The 18,254-nt window shown below is 41.0% G+C and overlaps 2 protein-coding genes across 5 annotated transcripts; one reads left to right on the top strand and one right to left on the bottom strand.

Moving 5' to 3' along the window:
- The first annotated feature begins 479 nt into the window (after positions 1-479).
- Positions 480-14,704, top strand: zc3h7a (zinc finger CCCH-type containing 7A). 4 transcript variants are annotated; one of them, XM_085783827.1, is made up of 23 exons: positions 480-613; positions 2,060-2,166; positions 4,717-4,756; positions 4,936-5,139; positions 7,029-7,187; positions 7,855-7,935; positions 8,135-8,188; positions 8,276-8,315; positions 8,407-8,753; positions 8,848-9,100; positions 9,218-9,252; positions 9,354-9,498; positions 9,601-9,759; positions 10,060-10,265; positions 10,922-11,022; positions 11,219-11,400; positions 11,489-11,562; positions 12,146-12,279; positions 12,798-12,903; positions 13,012-13,120; positions 13,217-13,350; positions 13,738-13,901; positions 14,000-14,704. In XM_085783827.1, exons 2-23 carry the CDS (start codon positions 2,099-2,101, stop codon positions 14,187-14,189), a joined length of 2,985 nt encoding a protein of 994 aa, XP_085639953.1. In that variant the 5' UTR covers positions 480-613; positions 2,060-2,098; the 3' UTR covers positions 14,190-14,704. The 4 variants fall into 4 exon arrangements, with proteins under 4 accessions (XP_085639953.1, XP_085639952.1, XP_085639954.1 ...); XM_085783826.1 differs by having other exon boundaries at positions 12,143-12,279; XM_085783828.1 differs by having other exon boundaries at positions 480-508; positions 14,000-14,700.
- On the bottom strand, positions 14,694-17,355 carry rmi2 (RecQ mediated genome instability 2). Its single transcript, XM_085783829.1, has 2 exons — positions 16,946-17,355; positions 14,694-15,429 (listed from the first exon to the last, which is right to left on the bottom strand). Exons 1-2 carry the CDS (start codon positions 17,232-17,234, stop codon positions 15,272-15,274), a joined length of 447 nt encoding a protein of 148 aa, XP_085639955.1. The 5' UTR covers positions 17,235-17,355; the 3' UTR covers positions 14,694-15,271.
- Between the last annotated feature and the right edge of the window lie 899 nt (positions 17,356-18,254).

Genomic DNA, 18,254 nt, shown 5'->3' with positions numbered 1-18,254 from the left:
CTCGTATTTTTCCGACCGTGAAGTCGTACCAGTTCGATCTGGTACGAGTTCACAGGTCAGAAGTTACGAGTGGCCGTTATAGTGACTTTCACCGGTAAAACAGGTCGGAAAAACACGAGTGGGTTGCCTGAAACGCTACAAAGTCGTAAGTTGTGACTTGAAGCTGTAATTTACGATTTCAAAAGCCTGCCTGGAACGCAGCATTAGCGAAAACGACCGGACCACTTACTTCTGCTTTAATTGATTACATTTTATTCATTCATAAAAACAAGTCTATCCAGTTTTTGGTCAGTATTTTAATCAAATGTATTTACATGTATTTGTCTCTTCGTTTTCTTTATTCAAGTAGTTTATTTACAATTTATAGGTGTGGTGCTTTACTGTATTGATTGTGATTTCCTATGTGATGTCGTACCCCTCCGCTGCCTGTGGGGGGCAGCAGCGCGGTGGAGTCGGTGTTGGCTCTCCCTCCAATCACGGCAGAAGAAGAGCCAAAGGGCGGCCTTCGGCGATACAGCACATCTAGCTAAGTTATTTTAGCTAAAACGAAAAATCAATTTCCCTCCTTTTCGATAACCGACACAGGGTTTGTTGGGAATAAAGATCCATTCATGTAAGTATGCACAGCGTCCGCCGGCGCCTCTCGGACGCGTGGTGACTTCGGCGGCTCTCAGCCAGGAGCTATACAACATGTAAAGCTCGCTATTGTTTGCGTTGGGGGAACTAGTTTAACTTGGACATGCCTTCGCTTTGTTAGGTTCAGGCTAACTTACTTCCCAGAAACTTGGTGGCGTAGCGTCGCGTAGCCGCTGAAGTCCCTGTGTTTTCCAGCACCGGAGAAAACATGTGAATATTATTTATGTGTGTGTGTGTGTAGTGTTAGCAGCGGTCAAACCGTGTGTGTGTGTGTGTGTATGTGTGTGTGTGTGTGAGTGAATCGCTATCCTTTGCTAGCAGATGATGGTTTGTCTCCTCGGTGGTCCACGGCCGCGGGTAACACACGTGCGCTAAATGACATGCGCCCATTATCGGACACCCTCTTCTCTCGCCGCAAAACTTCACAAAAATGATATATTTTTATATAGTTTGGTGCGTGGTCGCGACGCAAACGTGATAGCAAGCGTCTGGACACACGAATGGTCATTGTATGAAGTTAATTGTGGCTTTGCTGACCGAAGCAGGACAGGCACACCCGCCTAAAAGCTAACATGAAGTTACCACCATCTTTATTACCTCAAGAGTTTATCTTTGTAAGGTTGTGCAACTCAAATCGTCATCTGATGAAGAAGTAGATGTAAAGAAAGATAAAGTTAAATGGGCAGATTTGTTCTAGCCAGTAAACATTTGTTGTGACGAAGCATTGCAAGACAGCTGCAACTTGGCGGCTTTTACGCGCTGTGATTGCCAATGTTTCATTGCAAAACACGATAAACAGCTGACAGGAATGTAATATGATCCAGCAGGAACAGTCTTGGCCTTTCGACATAAATGGCGTGTATTGGTTTCTTCCTGAAACACTTGGATTTGTTTGAGAGGAGTCTCTGATAACTAACGAGAGTTATCAGCCATCCAAATATGTCCGATAATGGACCCACCGCTTTCAGATGCTAAGTTTATACACTTCCCCTGGGCTATTACCCGCACTGATTCTTATCCACAGCTTTCCGATATGTAGTTTTCAGTCCAACTTTTGACGCTAAGCAGTGGACACGTCTGTCTTCCCGTTGACACCATTAGCTCTCAGGCTAATAAAAAAAAAAAGGAGTTGATTTCCGGAACTACAGTGCAGTCGTCATAAGCAAATGCGGAAGTAATAAAAAAACAGAAGCCAAGCAGGATGAACCTCATGAAGAATTTGTAAAATAGTGACTCAACACAATGAGCGAGTGTGGTTGTGGTGTACTGCTGCTGCTGCTGCTGCTGCTGCTGCTAGTCAACCAGTTGGACAACCTGTAGATGTCATTAATGATAAGGCAGTGTGTGTGGAGGTGTGTCCATACTGGCACTGTGACTTTTGACCGGTAAATAAAACAATTTGTGTACTGTACCATCATTTCAGGTGCTGTCTGAGGAGGAGTGTATACTAAAACACGCAAACATGTCCGGAGCGTGTCAGGACAGAAGGAGTCGCTGGCAGGAGATCCAGAAAGGCTTGCAGTTCATCCAGTAAGTGACACAGTTGTTGTGACAGATCTGACCTAGTTTTGTCCCTTTTGCATATTGGCAAACATTTTAAACAACCTTGTGGGTTTTTCCTTAAACACTGTTGCTGTTTAAATGCCAGACAGATTAGCTGATGGTTAACACACAACTACAACACTATGATGTGGTGTTAGCTAATATATATGAGAGGTACGGCTGGGTTTGGGTCCCTGGTTCGTTGTGTATCTCCACGTCAGAGGTTCCCACAGTAACCAGTATTCACATGTTTGACATCACACATTTTTATCAGCAATACTGATCAACTCATGGGGAAGTGAACAAGATGGGATACACTACACAGACAGCATACTGTACTTCTCTCAGCAGCAGACATCAGAAAGGACCGACTTTAAGGCGATTGGTGAAATCAACCATTCATTTAAACATACCAATCTAGGGATGTCACGATTATGCTTGTTTTCACAATTAATCGCGGTATTAAACGCCACAATTAATTAATCGTAAAGATTCCTAAATACCGTCTCTTCCCAAAAAAGATTATGTCGGAACCGTATCGGCAGATGTGCGCCAAAATAAAGGTAAACGCACAGATACTGGTCCATTTATTTAACGTAACTTTGAATTGGTAGGAATTTAAATGTCAGCGTGTCATTTGTAATAACGTAAACATTTGGTATCAATGACAATTAATGACTTAAATATTTCAAACACTTCCCCTGGGGGATTAATAAGTGGTCCTATATTAATACTTTGTGTAATCGTGACATATAATGACAGCACCCCTAATAACTTTACTTGAATTAAGTCAAATGACAGCTTTGATTTAATAGCAGAATAGTTTCTTCTGGAAGATAAGTAAAATATCAGCAGGGGGTTCTGAAGATGAAGAGTTTTGTTGACTATATGAGTACATATTTGCTGCTGCTGCCTGTGTGTGTGTGCGGGAGAGAGAGTCCTGTTATTGAAAAAGCTTAGTCACTTCAATGGACTGAACAGAGCAAGAATGATTTGTCATCCTTGCATCATGTATTGTTGTTCAGATCAGCTGCCGTGTCAGTGAGACAGCTGATTCCTGGCTTTACTTTAGTTTTGTTGTTAATGTGGCTCATTATGTTGTCATGCATCAGGTGGAGACTTATTGTCCACATATTGCTATAGAGCCGTGCCAGGCAGCGCAGTGTTGCATTTCATCTAATCTGACGAGGCCCTTTTTATTCTTAAAACAAAAGTAATACTTAAAACACTGCAATGCGTTAACTGTGCAGTCAATGTGAAACTTGATGTCGTGGTGTGCAAAGTTTGAGATTTATGATGGATCCCACTTTAATGAGTCATATTTAGTAAATGTCTAAGTATCAATTCAAATGCTATCATACATCAACCTAAACAGAGAACTAATGAGGCCAGAAAGAGAAGGCAAAGTGCTTTAAGACAATTAAAAACATGAATCAAGTTTAGATACATTTAGCTGTAAGTGTAATGGGTTTGTGTACAGTCCTGCACGTTGCTGCTGCCGCTGTTATCTGTAAGATAAGGCTCTTATATCCAGACAGCCTTTGTGCTCCGGCTGTTTTGTCCATTAACTGTAATAAGAGCCCAGCATGCCTCAGTGGAAGTGTGATGGTCTAAACTCAAACTTAGTTTCCCTCATAGTCCAATGCACAAAAGAGGAAAGACGACTGAAAATGCCAGACTGCTGCTGAACTAGAAACCTTCGTAACAAAACAACCTCGCTGCCTCTCTGTGACTAAAGCAGAATTTTCCATGATGACACTTAATGGCAAACCATTAGCAGTGCACTGAATGAGTAATAACTCTAGCATCTATTAATCCTAACAGTAGGTATGGTTCTGTGAGGCAGGAAGAGATGTGGCTTTATTATTTTAGTTGCCTGTTCAACCAGCGATCGATCAGTAATGTATAATTTGCCCTTTTTATATAAAAAAAATACTTTAGCGACTGGAATAATTTAATAATTGGCTTCACACCAATGAATTTGCATCATACCTTGCATTACACACCATGGTTATTTAATATAACTAGACACAACGATCAAACAGAGCATACAATGGAACAATTTGCAGTATATCATGGACATTTTCTGTTAATTTGGGTTGATTTCTGTGGAGGATGATGTGGTTTGTTGACACAGAGTTGGGTTTGCTGACTTGGTTGCATTGAACAGTCAATGCAGTCAGCACCTCACACACTGCAAATGATCAAACCAATGACACGTATAGACACCCCTGCACCACTTTCACACACTCTCTTACACATCTTCCTGTTGTGATGCCTCTGTCAGGTCTGTGATATAATATATCAGCTGAAGTGCTATAGAATGAAACCAAAATGGTAATACCAACAATATTACTACTATAATGACATTTATTGTTGTGGTAATTAAAATAAATTGACCATTATAATATTTTCCTTTTTTTCCTTCATATTTATCAAAGACTGACCAGAAATTGTTATTTACCTCACTTTTTATTGAAGTGAACTGACTGTCTCTTCTTGTAACTTGAACCTGTTTTTGTTTTTTCTCTTCATCAGATCAACCCTTCCATTTCCTGGAAGTCAAGAGCAGTATGAGGTAAGCTATGCAAATTTGAATGTGCTTTTTCCATTCTCCTATTTGAAACACTTGCCCTGTACTGAGTTAAACTTCAGGTGCAACGACAGGGTTAAGAAAACCTGTAACTTTCCTTCTTTCCAATCAAAGCCGGATCAGATGCTCCTTGTCGTTTACATCTGTTTCTTTCCCATCTCCAGGTTTTCATTAAGGAGCTCGTGTGGAATCTTTTTGGAGAAGGAAATGACGTTTTTAAAGAGGGGGAATGGACAAAGTCCATCGAGATGTACACTGAGGCCTTGAGCATAGCAGAGTACGCCGACTCTGAAGAAATCTGTGTTCCAACAGGTTTACTGGAAAAGCTGTATGCAAACCGGGCTGCAGCCTATCTAAATGTTGTTCCGGTAAGTAGGTGGCAGCCGTCCCACTCTCATCTTTCAGTTTCAGCCTTAACCACCTTAAATTCCCACTCTAGGGGGGAAGAGGGGGGGGTCTTCCACTTTGCGCATTAACACTGAATAGAAAATAAACAATTAAAGGAAACAAGGAAAGTCCAAAATACAAAATGCGGTCTTTGGTTTTGTAGAATCATTTCTGAAAACCATTGTGTTTCCAGGGCCCAGGATGCCCCACCAGTTTTATTACCTCTTCTCTATCAAACAAACCGCCTGTATCAAAACACAATAAACTAAATGTCAAAATAAAACAGGAAGTGGGGACAAGTCCTTTTACTTATTTTGCCATGACCATACAACTGAGCAGGGTTCATTAATTCTTCTTGTCGGTCACTCTGCATCACTGTACAGTTCTCCTGCTCTCATCTCTGCTGTTGATGTTGTGTAAAAAACATTTAACCATCTTTGAAGTGCCAGTTTTTGTAGCAAAGCACCAGGTGTTTTGTCTTTTCCATAAAATCTTCATGATCATTATAGTTTGTCAAGAATACTAACAAAACTGTGATGGACTTTTCTCACAGTAGACATTTTTGCTTGAATTACAAAGGCGCATCAGTTCGTATTAGTAATAATAGTTACGTTAATGATTGGATCGTTAAAAAAATATTCAGTTAAAAACATACAGTCTTGATTTATCCAACAGTTGCTTCAAAAAAAAGAATAGGCTCTGCTGCTTTCTGTCAGATATCACAACCACTATGTGAAGCACTGGAATCTCCCGTTGCATCACCCGTCACGACTCACAGCCGTTTCAGCTTGTGTTTGCAGTTATTATTCTTCATTTTCAGCATCTGACATCATAGAGAGACCAAAAAGAGGATCTCTATCCCAGCTCTACTTTCAGAGCTGCCAAGTCTTCCCGTGAAACACAACACTGTAGCATATTTGTGTCCACAACTGTCCACTTTGACACACCCCCGCACTACCAGCTTAACGGTCTTATTGAGCCTTTACAGCAGGCAGACACAGCGGGGTAGAGCACGATACTCTATTGACCTCGTTTTTGTCACGAGATTCATTGGTTCTACTTTAAGCTACTCCTCATGTCATGTCGTAACTCTTAATTGCTATTTGTATAAACCAGTTTAGTTGCTTTGCAGTCAGGAATCTCATTCTCTGACAGCATATTTGGCAACATGGGATGCTTTCTGATTTAATAGGTGTCAAGCAAAAGTGACCAATGACAAATGCCTTGTAATGGTAGAAACTAGAAAGTTGATAAATTGTTGGTGCTCTTTTGTGTTAATAAGCAAAGTTAGAATTTAGCATTTTTAGTTTGGTAAGATTTAATGTTATATGATACATGGCGAACAGCTTGCAAGCTTTGCTGGTCAATTGGATCTCTATAAGACTCCAAAATGACGTTTATACCAGGAGTATCTGACACATTTAATTTCTAAGAGTCAGTCTCGATGTTGTCAGGGGTCACAGTTGTATACTCTCCTTTCCTCCAAGTGCTTTGTTGTGGTTAATTACTGAAACACTGTTAGTTTTTTTTTTTTTTTTCCTCATGTCAAATTCTGAGACTGAGCTGAAAAACTTGTATCCAGTAAAAGAAAACTTTGATTTTGGGAAGAAGTGCTGCTCTCAGAGGAACATCCAGTCTCGCCTCCCTGTCAGAGCCCGTCCGCATAGTCATGTTGCACGTCAGTGAAGAACACTAGGCTGCTGTCTTCAGGGAGGATACACACCACACCCATATGTGATGTAACTCGCTGAACACGCAAAGTCAATTTATGATCAAAGAGCAGCCTCTTTGTTATCTGTTCTCACTGCAGCTCTGTGGTCAAGTTCAGCTTTTCTAACTCTTGTGACAACTGTGTTTGTTTCTTTCTCAGGGACTGTATGACCAAGCATTAGAAGACTGTGAAAAGGCTCTCCATCTGAACGAGGGGAACTACAAAGCACTGTACAGAAAAGCAAAATCCTTGAAGGAGATGGGGAGACATCAAGAGGCCTATGAGACTGTTGCCAAATGCTCTCTAGCAGTGCCTCAGGTAGGCTGCCACATCAGTCTTTAAATGCATTTATCCAGATGTGCAGGCACTTCCCTCTCGTTTCATTTTAACAAATTGGACCGAAAAAAAATAAATAAAGGCGAAGTGAAATGTCATCCAGTCCACAGTCCATATTTTATATGTGCATTGGAACACACAAGTTAAAGCAACCTTTACCTTTCTGGAGCTTTTACACTTTTCTTTGTAAATTGCTAAAAAGAGGTGGGGAAGGAGCTGGAGCTGTTGATTTTCAAATTGTTGTGCTGTGCTGTGTGAAATGCCAGAAAGGTAAGGGTTGCTTTAATTAATTTTCGTCATGAGTTTATTTCCTTGTCAGCCACATTTAATTTGGATTACAAATGTTTGCATCAGGTTTGACACTTGTTGCTATTGCAAAGGTTGATCCAATCCAACTCTATTTGTTTTTCTGTATTGAATACACACATTAGAATCACAAATACTGTTCGTTAAGATAACTGTGTAGCTCTGTTGTGAGAATTAATGGCCTCACAGTGCATACAATTATGTTTGCATGAAGATCCATACAGGTGTAACATAATGCATTTGCATAATTTTCTCTGACATCATAGCACAGTAAAATGTACAAAGATTAAAGGCGATGTTTGTGTTTTTAATAATTTCTTTTCTGTGTGTGTTGTCTCCCCAGGATCCCAGCGTCACACAGCTGACTCAGGACCTTGCCAAAATTTTGGGATTAAAAATCCGTAAAGCTTATGTGAGGAGTAAGGTGTGTGATCTCAACCCCCCATGACACTTGAAGCAAAATTGTTCTTCCTAAGAACCAGTTTCACATGTTTGTAGTTGTTATAGGTGTTATAACAGGATTGGGTTGGTCCTCTCAGGTTCACGTTTGATATCTTACTATATAATGGACACAAAGTCATCATTTAACCATGTTGATTGGGTTTTTATTTATATTTGAACAGCCTGCCTTGAATGTTTTGCGTGGATCTAATTACCAAGATGCATCATGTGAAAAGGTAAATAAAAGAACCCCCCTCACAGTCCTGTCTAGTATCTGTTCTCTCTTTGCCTCTCATTGTTCAATGAATTTCTTTTATTTGCAGTTTTCCCATGGCTCGTCTTCAGTTGAAGATATAGAAATTGGTAAGTTAAATACTTAAATGCAGCTTTTTATTCGATATTCAAGACAGAACAGAAGTCACTCATCCCGTTTACCCCCCTTGCTGTGTTTCAGAAGTGCCTCAGTTGACCCAGGATAGCAGTGTTTTGGCTCCGGTCCCAGCCCCCATCCAAGCTCCAGTGGCAGTGCACCCGCCTCTGAGCGAAGCAGTGGTGGTGGATGAATTTCCTTCAAACAACAGTATCTCATCCGTGACGCCGTCTGAGCCTCCGGGCTTCGAGTCCATTTCCCTGCCCGTGTCCGTGCCCACGTCGGTCGCCCTTCCTGCGCTCACATTTGTAAACGGGTGCAGAACCGCGAAGCCTTGTCCCATGCTTGAAACCAGTCAAGATTTTGACGGCGACATCATGGACGGTGACCTAGATGACCTGCTGGACCAAGTCCGTGACGAATCGGGCCTGGTGAGTGAACGGATACGACAGCGGGGGGGATCATTGATGAACATAATGTGACGTTTCTGAACAGAAGGGTGATTATTCCTATCTCTTTGTTTAGGTTATTCCCACAGTGAAGGGGCCTCTTCCCTTGCCTACCAGTATTTCCTCGGGCAGTTCCATGTCCAGTCCATTCCTGATGCCATCTCACATCAACCCATTTCTGCACAGTGGTGCTCAGCAGTGCACTGTGAATCTGCCCCCACTGTATCACAAGTCGGGGTCAAGTACGTATTTTGGTATGGACACTTTTGACCCCCTGCCCCCACCGCTGGACTCTCTGGACAGCCTCAGCATGACAGACTTTAAAACAGGTACAACGCAGTGCTACCTCTCCTGGTTTAGTTATGTGATGTTACTTTGGTTTGTTGGTTAATGTTGATGATATTCAATCAGTAAATTTTGTGTTTTTGTTTTTTCTCCCTTTTCAGATTATGCCAGTCCAGTTAGTCCATTCATTCCACAGGTAAATTACTTAAGATGTTATTAATTATTAAAACATTTTCAGCCCAGACACTATTTTAGAGGCTCATGTTTTGTCATATTTGTTCTTTTTTTTTCTAACAGCTTAACAATAAAGAAACCCCAATGGGGATGGCTGTGGGTATGCCTGAGGTGAAGGGTCTACCTGCTGCTGTGGATTTAGCAAAAAACCCATTAGCTGAAACACATGAATTCAAACAAGCCTGTTCACTCTGCTACGTCAAAACTGGTGAGGAAAAGGGTTTTGGTTTTGTGTCTTTTCCAGTAAAGGGAAGTAGTGTTGGGTCTAATGTTTCTTTCTTTTTTTTTTTTTCCAATTTCATATCCACAGGGCCTGGTGTGTTGGATTACACACTACATACTGAAGAGCATAAATGCAAAAAGGACGCTTTACTGGGCAGAATCAAACATTCACTAGACAAAACGTGGAAGCTCATTCGGCCCAGACCAACAAAAACTCAATATGTTGGACCATATTACATTTGCAAAGGTAACATTTAGAAAATGTGCAAATATTAAATACTTAATTCACACTTAGGTAGGAGAGAGAGAGAGAGAGAGAGAAAAATCATAAATGGCTGCCTTATTTTGTAAGAAGGATTATTAATAAAAGAAAAAAATAACAGTGCAGTTCCTACGGCATGTTTTTCTTTTTTACATTTTACCATCACTTCCTCTATGTGTGGCTATTTCTGCCTGGTGTGTATTTGTGTTTGTTTCTGGGACTTTTTACTCTTCACTCGCTAGTCAAGGTCTGGCCGAGAGCTAAAACTAGAATGTGTCGTTTCAGAGGTGGCTGTAGGAAAAGAGTGCCTGTACCCTGGTCACTGCACATTTGCATACTGCCAGGAAGAGATTGATGTTTGGACTCTGGAGCGAAAAGGGTTCATCTCCAGAGAACTGCTCTTTGACCCTTTTGGACCCAACTCCAACATCAGGTTGACCGTCCCCAAGATCTTACAGGAGCATCATGGGATATTCATGTTTCTCTGTGGGGTGAGCATTTCACTGTAAACATCAAGAGTTGTGCATGTTCCAGTGGTTAAAGTGCTGGTTGAAAAACATTGTTTTTCATTTGCGTGTAAGGGGGGAAAATATATTTGTCTTAGTGTAAATTAATGTTTTCTTCCTCAGAGATTTTTCTCATAAGAAACAATCTTCCACTGTCAAGACAACAGATGATTGTTCCAAATGAGACGCATCATTTTTCAGCACTTTAAACAACAAAATATGAAAAATAAGGCAATTACGTGTAGTAAAAAAAAGAAAAGAAAAAAGTGATGAGGGGGGATGTGGGAAATGGTTTGTCTGTTTTGTTTTTAGGCTTTTTCTTTTCTCCTGTGTAATTTTTTTCTTCTTTTTTCCCCCCGCTGCTTATTAGAAGTTGGCAGACTTTTTTTTAAGACGACACAAGAATAGAAGAATATAATACGAAATGATTCCTACTGCACGGCTGGTTTTAATCTGCTAGCCTCTCTGCTCATGTTAAAACAAAAAGCTACTATGGTGGCAGAACCTCTGTGGTGACTCATGCTGCAGCACAGGAGCCCAAGAGACCAATCCAGAGAGTTCCTATCAATGTCAGGCCCCGTCAGCCTTTTGTTGCTACCATAATAAAACTCGCAAAGGTTTAAATTGAATGTGATCTGCAGGTGTGCTTCGACCACAAACCCAGAATAATCAGCAAAACCAACAAAGATGACCCCTCGCTCTGCTCTCATCCAGTGACAAAGCATGACTTTGAGGATCATAAGTAAGTCATTTCACATCTCATCACCCTGAAACTGTCATTTGTTTGAGTAAAGCATTTAACCTAATGGTGTCTATGAAAGACAGACTTGAATTTCTACTGTAGTTGAAATAATGATAAGCTAAAAGCATACAAGACCTTGTGGGGGAATAAGATTGGGAAATAAGAGCAGGATAAGATTGCGTGTTTATCTTTTTAGGTGCCTGGTCCACATTTTGAAGGAGAATACAGTTCGTTATTCCAAAATCAGACCCCTGAGAACTCAGTGCCAGCTGGATCTCTGTCGCCATGAAGTCCGCTACGGCTGCGTGAGAGAGGACGACTGCTTCTACGCCCACAGCCTCATCGAGCTCAAGGTCTGGATGATGCAGCACGAGCTTGGTAAGACTTCCTCTGCCAGTCTTTTCTTTTCCCACAGTTTGCAGTACTTTTCACTGTGAAAAAATAACTCTTTTTTTTAATCTGCTAGGTATCACACATGAAAGTATTGTCCAAGAGGCAAGGAAGTTTTGGAGTGCCACCGCTTCATTGCAGGGAGTCCAGGTAAGACTTCAGGAGTGTGGTCACTGATTGGTTTATTGATTTATTTACTGGTTTATTGTTTGGTGCTGGCATATGATTATGCTGTTTTTTTTCATGGTTATTCAAAATAGAAATAAGCTGATGTGTCTGTTATGTCCTTCTGGGTCAAATTGACCAAATCTGTTCCCTTCCTCCATCCTTCCTTCTTTCCACAATCCTTTTTTCCTTCCTCTTTTGATCCAATTGACCTGATCTGTTCCCTCCCTCCATCTTTCTTTCCTTCCTTCTTTCCTCCCTTCTTCCTTCCTTGATCAAATCTGTTCCCTTTTCCCTTCCTTCTTTCCACAATCCTTTTCCATCCTTTTTTGACCCAGTTGACCCAATCTGTTCCCTCCCTCCTTCTATTTTTTCTTCCTTTTTCCCTCCCTTCTTTCCTCCCATCTTTCCCTTTGTCCTTCCTGCCTTCTTTCTTTCCTTCCTTCCCTTCGTCCTTCCTTCCTTGACCCAGAAGGACAACAGGAGGGTTAAGTACAAATTTTATTAAATGTAGGAAATATTTGTCAGCTACAAAGATTTTAAAATGTCTCTTAAATCTCATTAGCAGCTTTCCAGCGTTCAGAGGAGGTTCGGGCCTCCAAACCTTAAGATGATGTTTGTCTGTGGCCAGTGCTGGAGAAATGGCCAACTCAGTGAAGCTGACAAAAACAAGAAGTATTGCTCGGCCAAGGCGAGACACACGTGAGTATTCAGCTCATCTAAAAATATCAAATCTCACACTTCGAAGACGCAATTTACATCTTATTCACAAATGTGTGTAAATCTGTGTTAATGAGCATTTCTCCTTTTGCCAAGATAATCCGTCCACCTGACAGGTGTTGCATATTAAGATGCGGATTGTGAGCATGATAAAATAAAACGGTGCGGTTTTATCACACAACACAAAGCTACAGATGCTGCATGCTGCTGCAGAGAGCGTGTGGTTGGCGTGAGCTGTTGCCCATGAAGTCACATGACATCCATAGCTCAGCATGTCTTATCAAAATAAAACTCCAAATTTTCGAATGGCCTTTCACTGTGAGCAGCTCAAAGCACACGTGTGTGGAGTTATAAGCATCCTGGTATCACCACACCTGTCAGGTGGAGGGACAATCTTGGCAAAGGAGGAGTGTTTGTTAAAACTGATTTAAATACATTTGTAAAAGGTTTTTTAATATATTTTTTTATGTCAATACTAAGCCGTTCTTTTTCTGTCTCAGGTGGGCAAAGGACAGGCGGGTGGTGCTTGTAAGTTCCCATGAAAGGAAAAAGTGGACGACAGTTAGACCGCTTCCAACCAAAAAGCCAATCCCATCTCAGTTTGAGGTTTGTCAAATGTTCCTCTGTCTGTACGTTGCCTAAAAACTTCTTGCATCTCTGAAGACAAATCCTTGCCAAGATCACCAAACGCTATTTTTTTTTTTCCTTTATTAGATTTGCATGCATGTGACAGCTGGCAAGAAGTGTCAGTACATCGGGAATTGCACATTTGCTCACAGTGTAGAAGAACGGGACCTTTGGACCTACATGAAGGAAAACAACAGTGAGTTCTGACAGAGTCTTATTGGTTGACTCTAATTAGCATGTGATGCACACTTCATCTTATTATTATTATTTCTTTTTTAATCCCCTCATTTAGTTCCAGATATGGATCAGCTTTATGAGCAGTGGCTGCAGTCTCAGAAGCCTGGCTGGGGTGAAGAGACCTCCAGTAACTCAGTCAGGGAGAACGGCAAACAGATCCACATGCCAACAGACTACGCTGAGGAAGTGGTGAGTTTAAGAGCTCAGAAAATGACAGTTCTTTTGTCTGGCCGTGCATTCAGTGTGTGAACTGCTCTGTGGTGTTATGTTTAGAGCCTACAGCTCCGTTTTGGTTCCACATGGCACAATGCTGCAGTCTCTTGTTTTACCAGGACAGGATCTTCAGCCGTTACAGAAATCCAGCAGTGTTGCTTTGCTTTGGACTTGAATGTTGACGTATTAAAATCTGTTATTGCTTAGTGGTTAAATAATGATAGAACACATTTTAATAGAATCCTTTATTTATCTGTAAAGTGATTAAAATAAACGCTGATAAATATGAGCGATTTAGAAAACAGATGGTAATTAGTCGTCTGTGTAAATGAGATCCTTTTTTTTTTTTTGTTTGTTTCGCAGGCTGGCAATCACTGTTGGCTGTGTGGTAAAAACTGCAACAGCGAGAAGCAATGGCAGCAGCATATCACTTCAGAAAAACACAAAGACAGAGTTTTCAACTCTGAGGATGATCAGAATTGCTGGCAGTATCGATTTCCCACAGGCACTTTCAAAGTTTGTGAGAGGTAAGATTATCTGCCACGGCATATGGCTCGTCTCTGGTTCCCAGTTTGATTCCAGTGCGTTTTTTGATGGTTGACATCTGATCTGGTGTTTTTGACAGGTTCCTCAAAGGCACGTGTACGGAGGACGAGTTGTGTAAGCTGGCGCACGGGGAGCAGGAGCTAAAAGAGTGGATGGAGCGCAGGGAATTCCTTTTGATGAAACTTGCCAAAGCCCGAAAAGATCATCTTATAGCACCAAATGACAATGACTTTGGAAAATACAGTTTTCTGCTTAAAGACATTAAATAATATGGTGACAATATTCATGCTTACTTGCAAATAATGCAGTATTCAGTCTTGAGACAGGTGATCCTAAAGGGCCTCTGAGGTACACAGGAAATAGCCTGATCACAGCATGATTTTAAAGGGGGCGTTCAGGACCAGCCCTCTGATTGGTGGCTGGTTTACTCTGATCAGAACTACACGAGTGTTATCGTTAACAGCAAATACTGTGTGTAAGACACCTGAAGCTCTGCTATGCACCTTTTCAGTAGAATATCTGAAACCGGTGATGAAAATAGCATGTGTAAAGCTTGATCAGAGACGTGTTCAGATAAGTTGACCTAAAAAAAAAAACTAATTTCTTTTCATAAACAGTTTGTATATGTTAATGGCCTTTTACTTTTCAATAAGTTTTAGGTATGGAAAACTTAAATTGAGTTCAGTTGACATTCTTTTATTTTAATCCATCAACTCATTTTTCCATTTATCCATTAGTGTTACCAGTGTAATGGGCACCACACCAAATAAAGCTTCTTTTATAACCAGTGTTTGATCTGTTTTATTAATTACACATCTGGAACCAGTGGTGACAGAAGTACTTGGATCTTTTCAAGTAGTAATACACTACTAAAAAAAGCTCAATTACAAGTGATCAAGTACAGTAGGCCATACTCACCAACTCCCTGTAGTTAAATCACACATGGCACATATAAGCTTATGTAATTTATATACAACACAGTTGAGAAAAAAACATCCTTGTAAAATATAGTGAAACTGAAATATAAGACAAAGTTTTAGTTGGTAAATGTACATGAAAGGCACTGCTGAGCATGTCACAGGTGTAGAAACATTTCGTATTTGGCCCTTTGAAGGTCATCTTTCATCTGCCAACACCGACCTCCTCAGAGCAGGGAAGGACATGCCTCCAGAAATGTTATTTCTGTGCCATGTTTCAGGATTAAAACGTGCACAAATACACGTCCATCTCACGTCTGAGTCACTCTTCTTGAAGAATCCTCTCCCTCCGCCCCACTGAGTTAAGTTTTTCACTTGTCAATAGCCACTTAATGTGCTGCACAGCCAGCTGGATGCACACCAACAGCAGCAGGTCATCCAGCCACCAGCAGCTGCTGCAGGTCCTCCACCTCCAGCCTCCACATCTGTCTGTGCAGCGCGGCGCGCTCAGAGAGGTCTGCCATCTTCACTGCACGGATAACTGGCTCCGGGGAGACGGCCTGGATGACACCCATCACCATGACATACTTGCCTGTAACAACAGCAGCAGGTGGTGGATTGTTCAGTGACAATGGATTCAAAGGAACAGGGATGGCGATGGGAGAGAAATACAGGGGGATGTGGGTGTTTTTCATTCATGTGCAGTCATTATTTTCAGGCCTAATGCGCCTGCTTTAGGGAAACAATTTGCAATTCTCAGGGCTGGCTGCTGTGAATTTTCATGTAAATAAGCCACGGATCATGCACTGACTGAGAAACAATATACCGCTGCCGTGTGTGGTCTCAGTGCTCAACAATAATATACAAACAATGGGGAATTGGCAGAGGTGGAGTTTTGCCATAAGGTGAAAAGAAAAAAAACAACTCTCCATTTATTTGTCAAAAATACACTTACACCAGAGTGTTAGAGCTGTAACAGCTTAACACATCCCACTGCAGATAATCTTGTCGACCACAGGTGCAAGTAATAACACTAATGATGGCTGCATGCCACCGAGTTGCTGTGGATACGGGCTCCATGCATGGCATGGCCACACTTAACATGGCCCAGAGCCATGGTTTGTGTTATTAGTTACACCTGTTGTATTCTAATATCTGCTGTATGAACGGTCTACAGTCTCATTTACTGATGAGGAATATTTACATATTTTGACGTCGTCATTTAAAATGAAGAGACACTGGGTATTATAAGGAGCAGCCTAGAGACAGGCTTCGTACCAGTCTTTCTTTGAATTTAAAAATGTACATATTTCTCTCTAAAGAGACAGCAAATGAGCAGTAAAAAAACACAGATTGAAGCACACTGATCTTGATGGATAATTTAATGAATTCAGTGAAAAATCACCCTTTATTTTCCCCTTAACTTAAAAAAATAGAGATTTCACCAATACATCTATTTAAGTTTAACTGGTCACAAAACAACAGTTTTGACATGAAAATTTATAAAATAATATTAAAGCAAAGGTTTAGACCAGTTGTTTAAGTCTAACTGTAAACTGAAATGATTAGTTAATCAAATGATTGACAGAGTATTAGCCTAATGTATTTGATACCCAGAAAATGATCACTTTGTCAAATATTTCTTTCTCAGTTGCAGGAATGACCTCTTCTCATCTTAATCCAAACTTTCACACATGACACATCTAAAAAACTGACTGACATGTTGCAGACAAATCAGTTCATGAGATAACTAAGAAATGTTTTGAACATTTTATAAAGGCACTGACAGACAGTGCTTACTGTAGGTGCAGCCCTATGATACCTAACCAATGATAGTTTTTGTAAGCAAAGTTGGGTGGAAACACTACATTAACACTCATCTTGGTGCAGCATATTGTCTTGATTTTAACATTTGGTTATGGGAATAATACAAACATAATTATGCCTCATGATCATTGGCAAATTATTTAGTGGAAAATAAAAATGCAATTAGGAAGCCTATTGAAAACTAATTGTAATAGTATCAGTTTACCCATAATAAAGTACTCATAACCAGATTTATTCTACAGTTGGTGAATCAGACACCAACTTCATTAAAGTGTAATTACCTTGGGACAAACATGGCTTCCCTCTGGGGATGTTGTTGACGCCCTGAACCGCAAACGTCCCCGTTTCATCAAGGAGTAACACGGTGTTTCGGTCCTGCTGCACCTCCAGGACGGTTCCCTGCATCCACACCAGTGAGACCGTCAGAGAGCGACCCCTGCTCGGTCTGATAACGTAGCCATCCCCGCTGCTAGCAGGGCCCTGGCTCTCTGCCGTCCTCAGCTGGCCGGACAGCACCTTCACGGGCGGAGGACGTTTCTTGTCGGCGAGTGTTTTCTCCAGGTTATTCATTGGGGACTGATAATGTCGTAAGTAACCCGGTGGTTCACTTCGCGGTGGTCTACGGCTGGAAATATTATTTGCATTACCCGCCTCTCTTCAAGCGTGATGTTTCACCGGAAGACGTGGCGGTGTTTTGCAGGAAGTGACAACTATCAGTTCCCGCCTGTAACCCTTCAAAGTAAAAGCATGACCTCAAGTTCTGAATCATAGGCTGTAAAGAGGGTATCTCATGGGTTTTGAACGTTTTTCAGTCCAAGGACCCCCAAACTGATGGAGAGATGGAGCAGGGACCCCTACTATATTAAAGAAATGTGTATTATATTAAACTGGGCCCAGTGCCATGTATAAACGTACCTTGTTATTGTGCATTCAATACTAAGCTATTCAAATAATACTCTTACTCTTTTAAACATGCAAGGTCCAGTGAGTATGGCGGCCATGCCTCTGCCATTGTTAACTGATACCAATGCTGATATCATGCACACAAGCTATTCAGATTGACCTTTTTTATTTGAAGCACAAATGTGGAAACCGCCATAGACTGTATATAAAAAGGAATATCCACATACTCAAGAGATACTATATCTCCAACTGACCATCACTGATGAGAGTTTAGTTATTTTACCACACACCTAGAAACTAACCAGTTGTCAGTAGGAAATAACTGGCAATGATTTGCAGAAATTGTATTTTTGAAGGGTAAATGTCCCAAAAAATATACATACTGCTAGGACCTCAACAGATGTTATTTGAAAAATAATCTGATATGTCTAATATTTTCACCATTTTCTATGATGAACACTCAGCTCTCTGAGTGTTTGACTGTCAGACAAACAAAGCAATTTGGATACGCTAAGGCTCATTTTCAGTGGTTCAATATTTTATGCATTGAAAAGAATCACTCATTCCAGCACTCAGCCTTTTTTATTCAAGAACAAAATTATTGGATGCACTGATGATAATTGTGGGTTGCAGCATTACACTTCTCCTATGATGGAATAATACAGCCATGTCCGAGGTCTGGGTTCA

This window comes from Trachurus japonicus, chromosome 8, assembly GCF_045865225.1.
Source record: "Trachurus japonicus isolate A0001 chromosome 8, Traja_1.0".
In the NCBI taxonomy this organism is placed as follows: Eukaryota; Metazoa; Chordata; class Actinopteri; order Carangiformes; family Carangidae; genus Trachurus; species Trachurus japonicus.
Note: the sequence above shows the minus strand (reverse complement) of the source record. Positions and strands in the feature narration are given on the sequence as shown.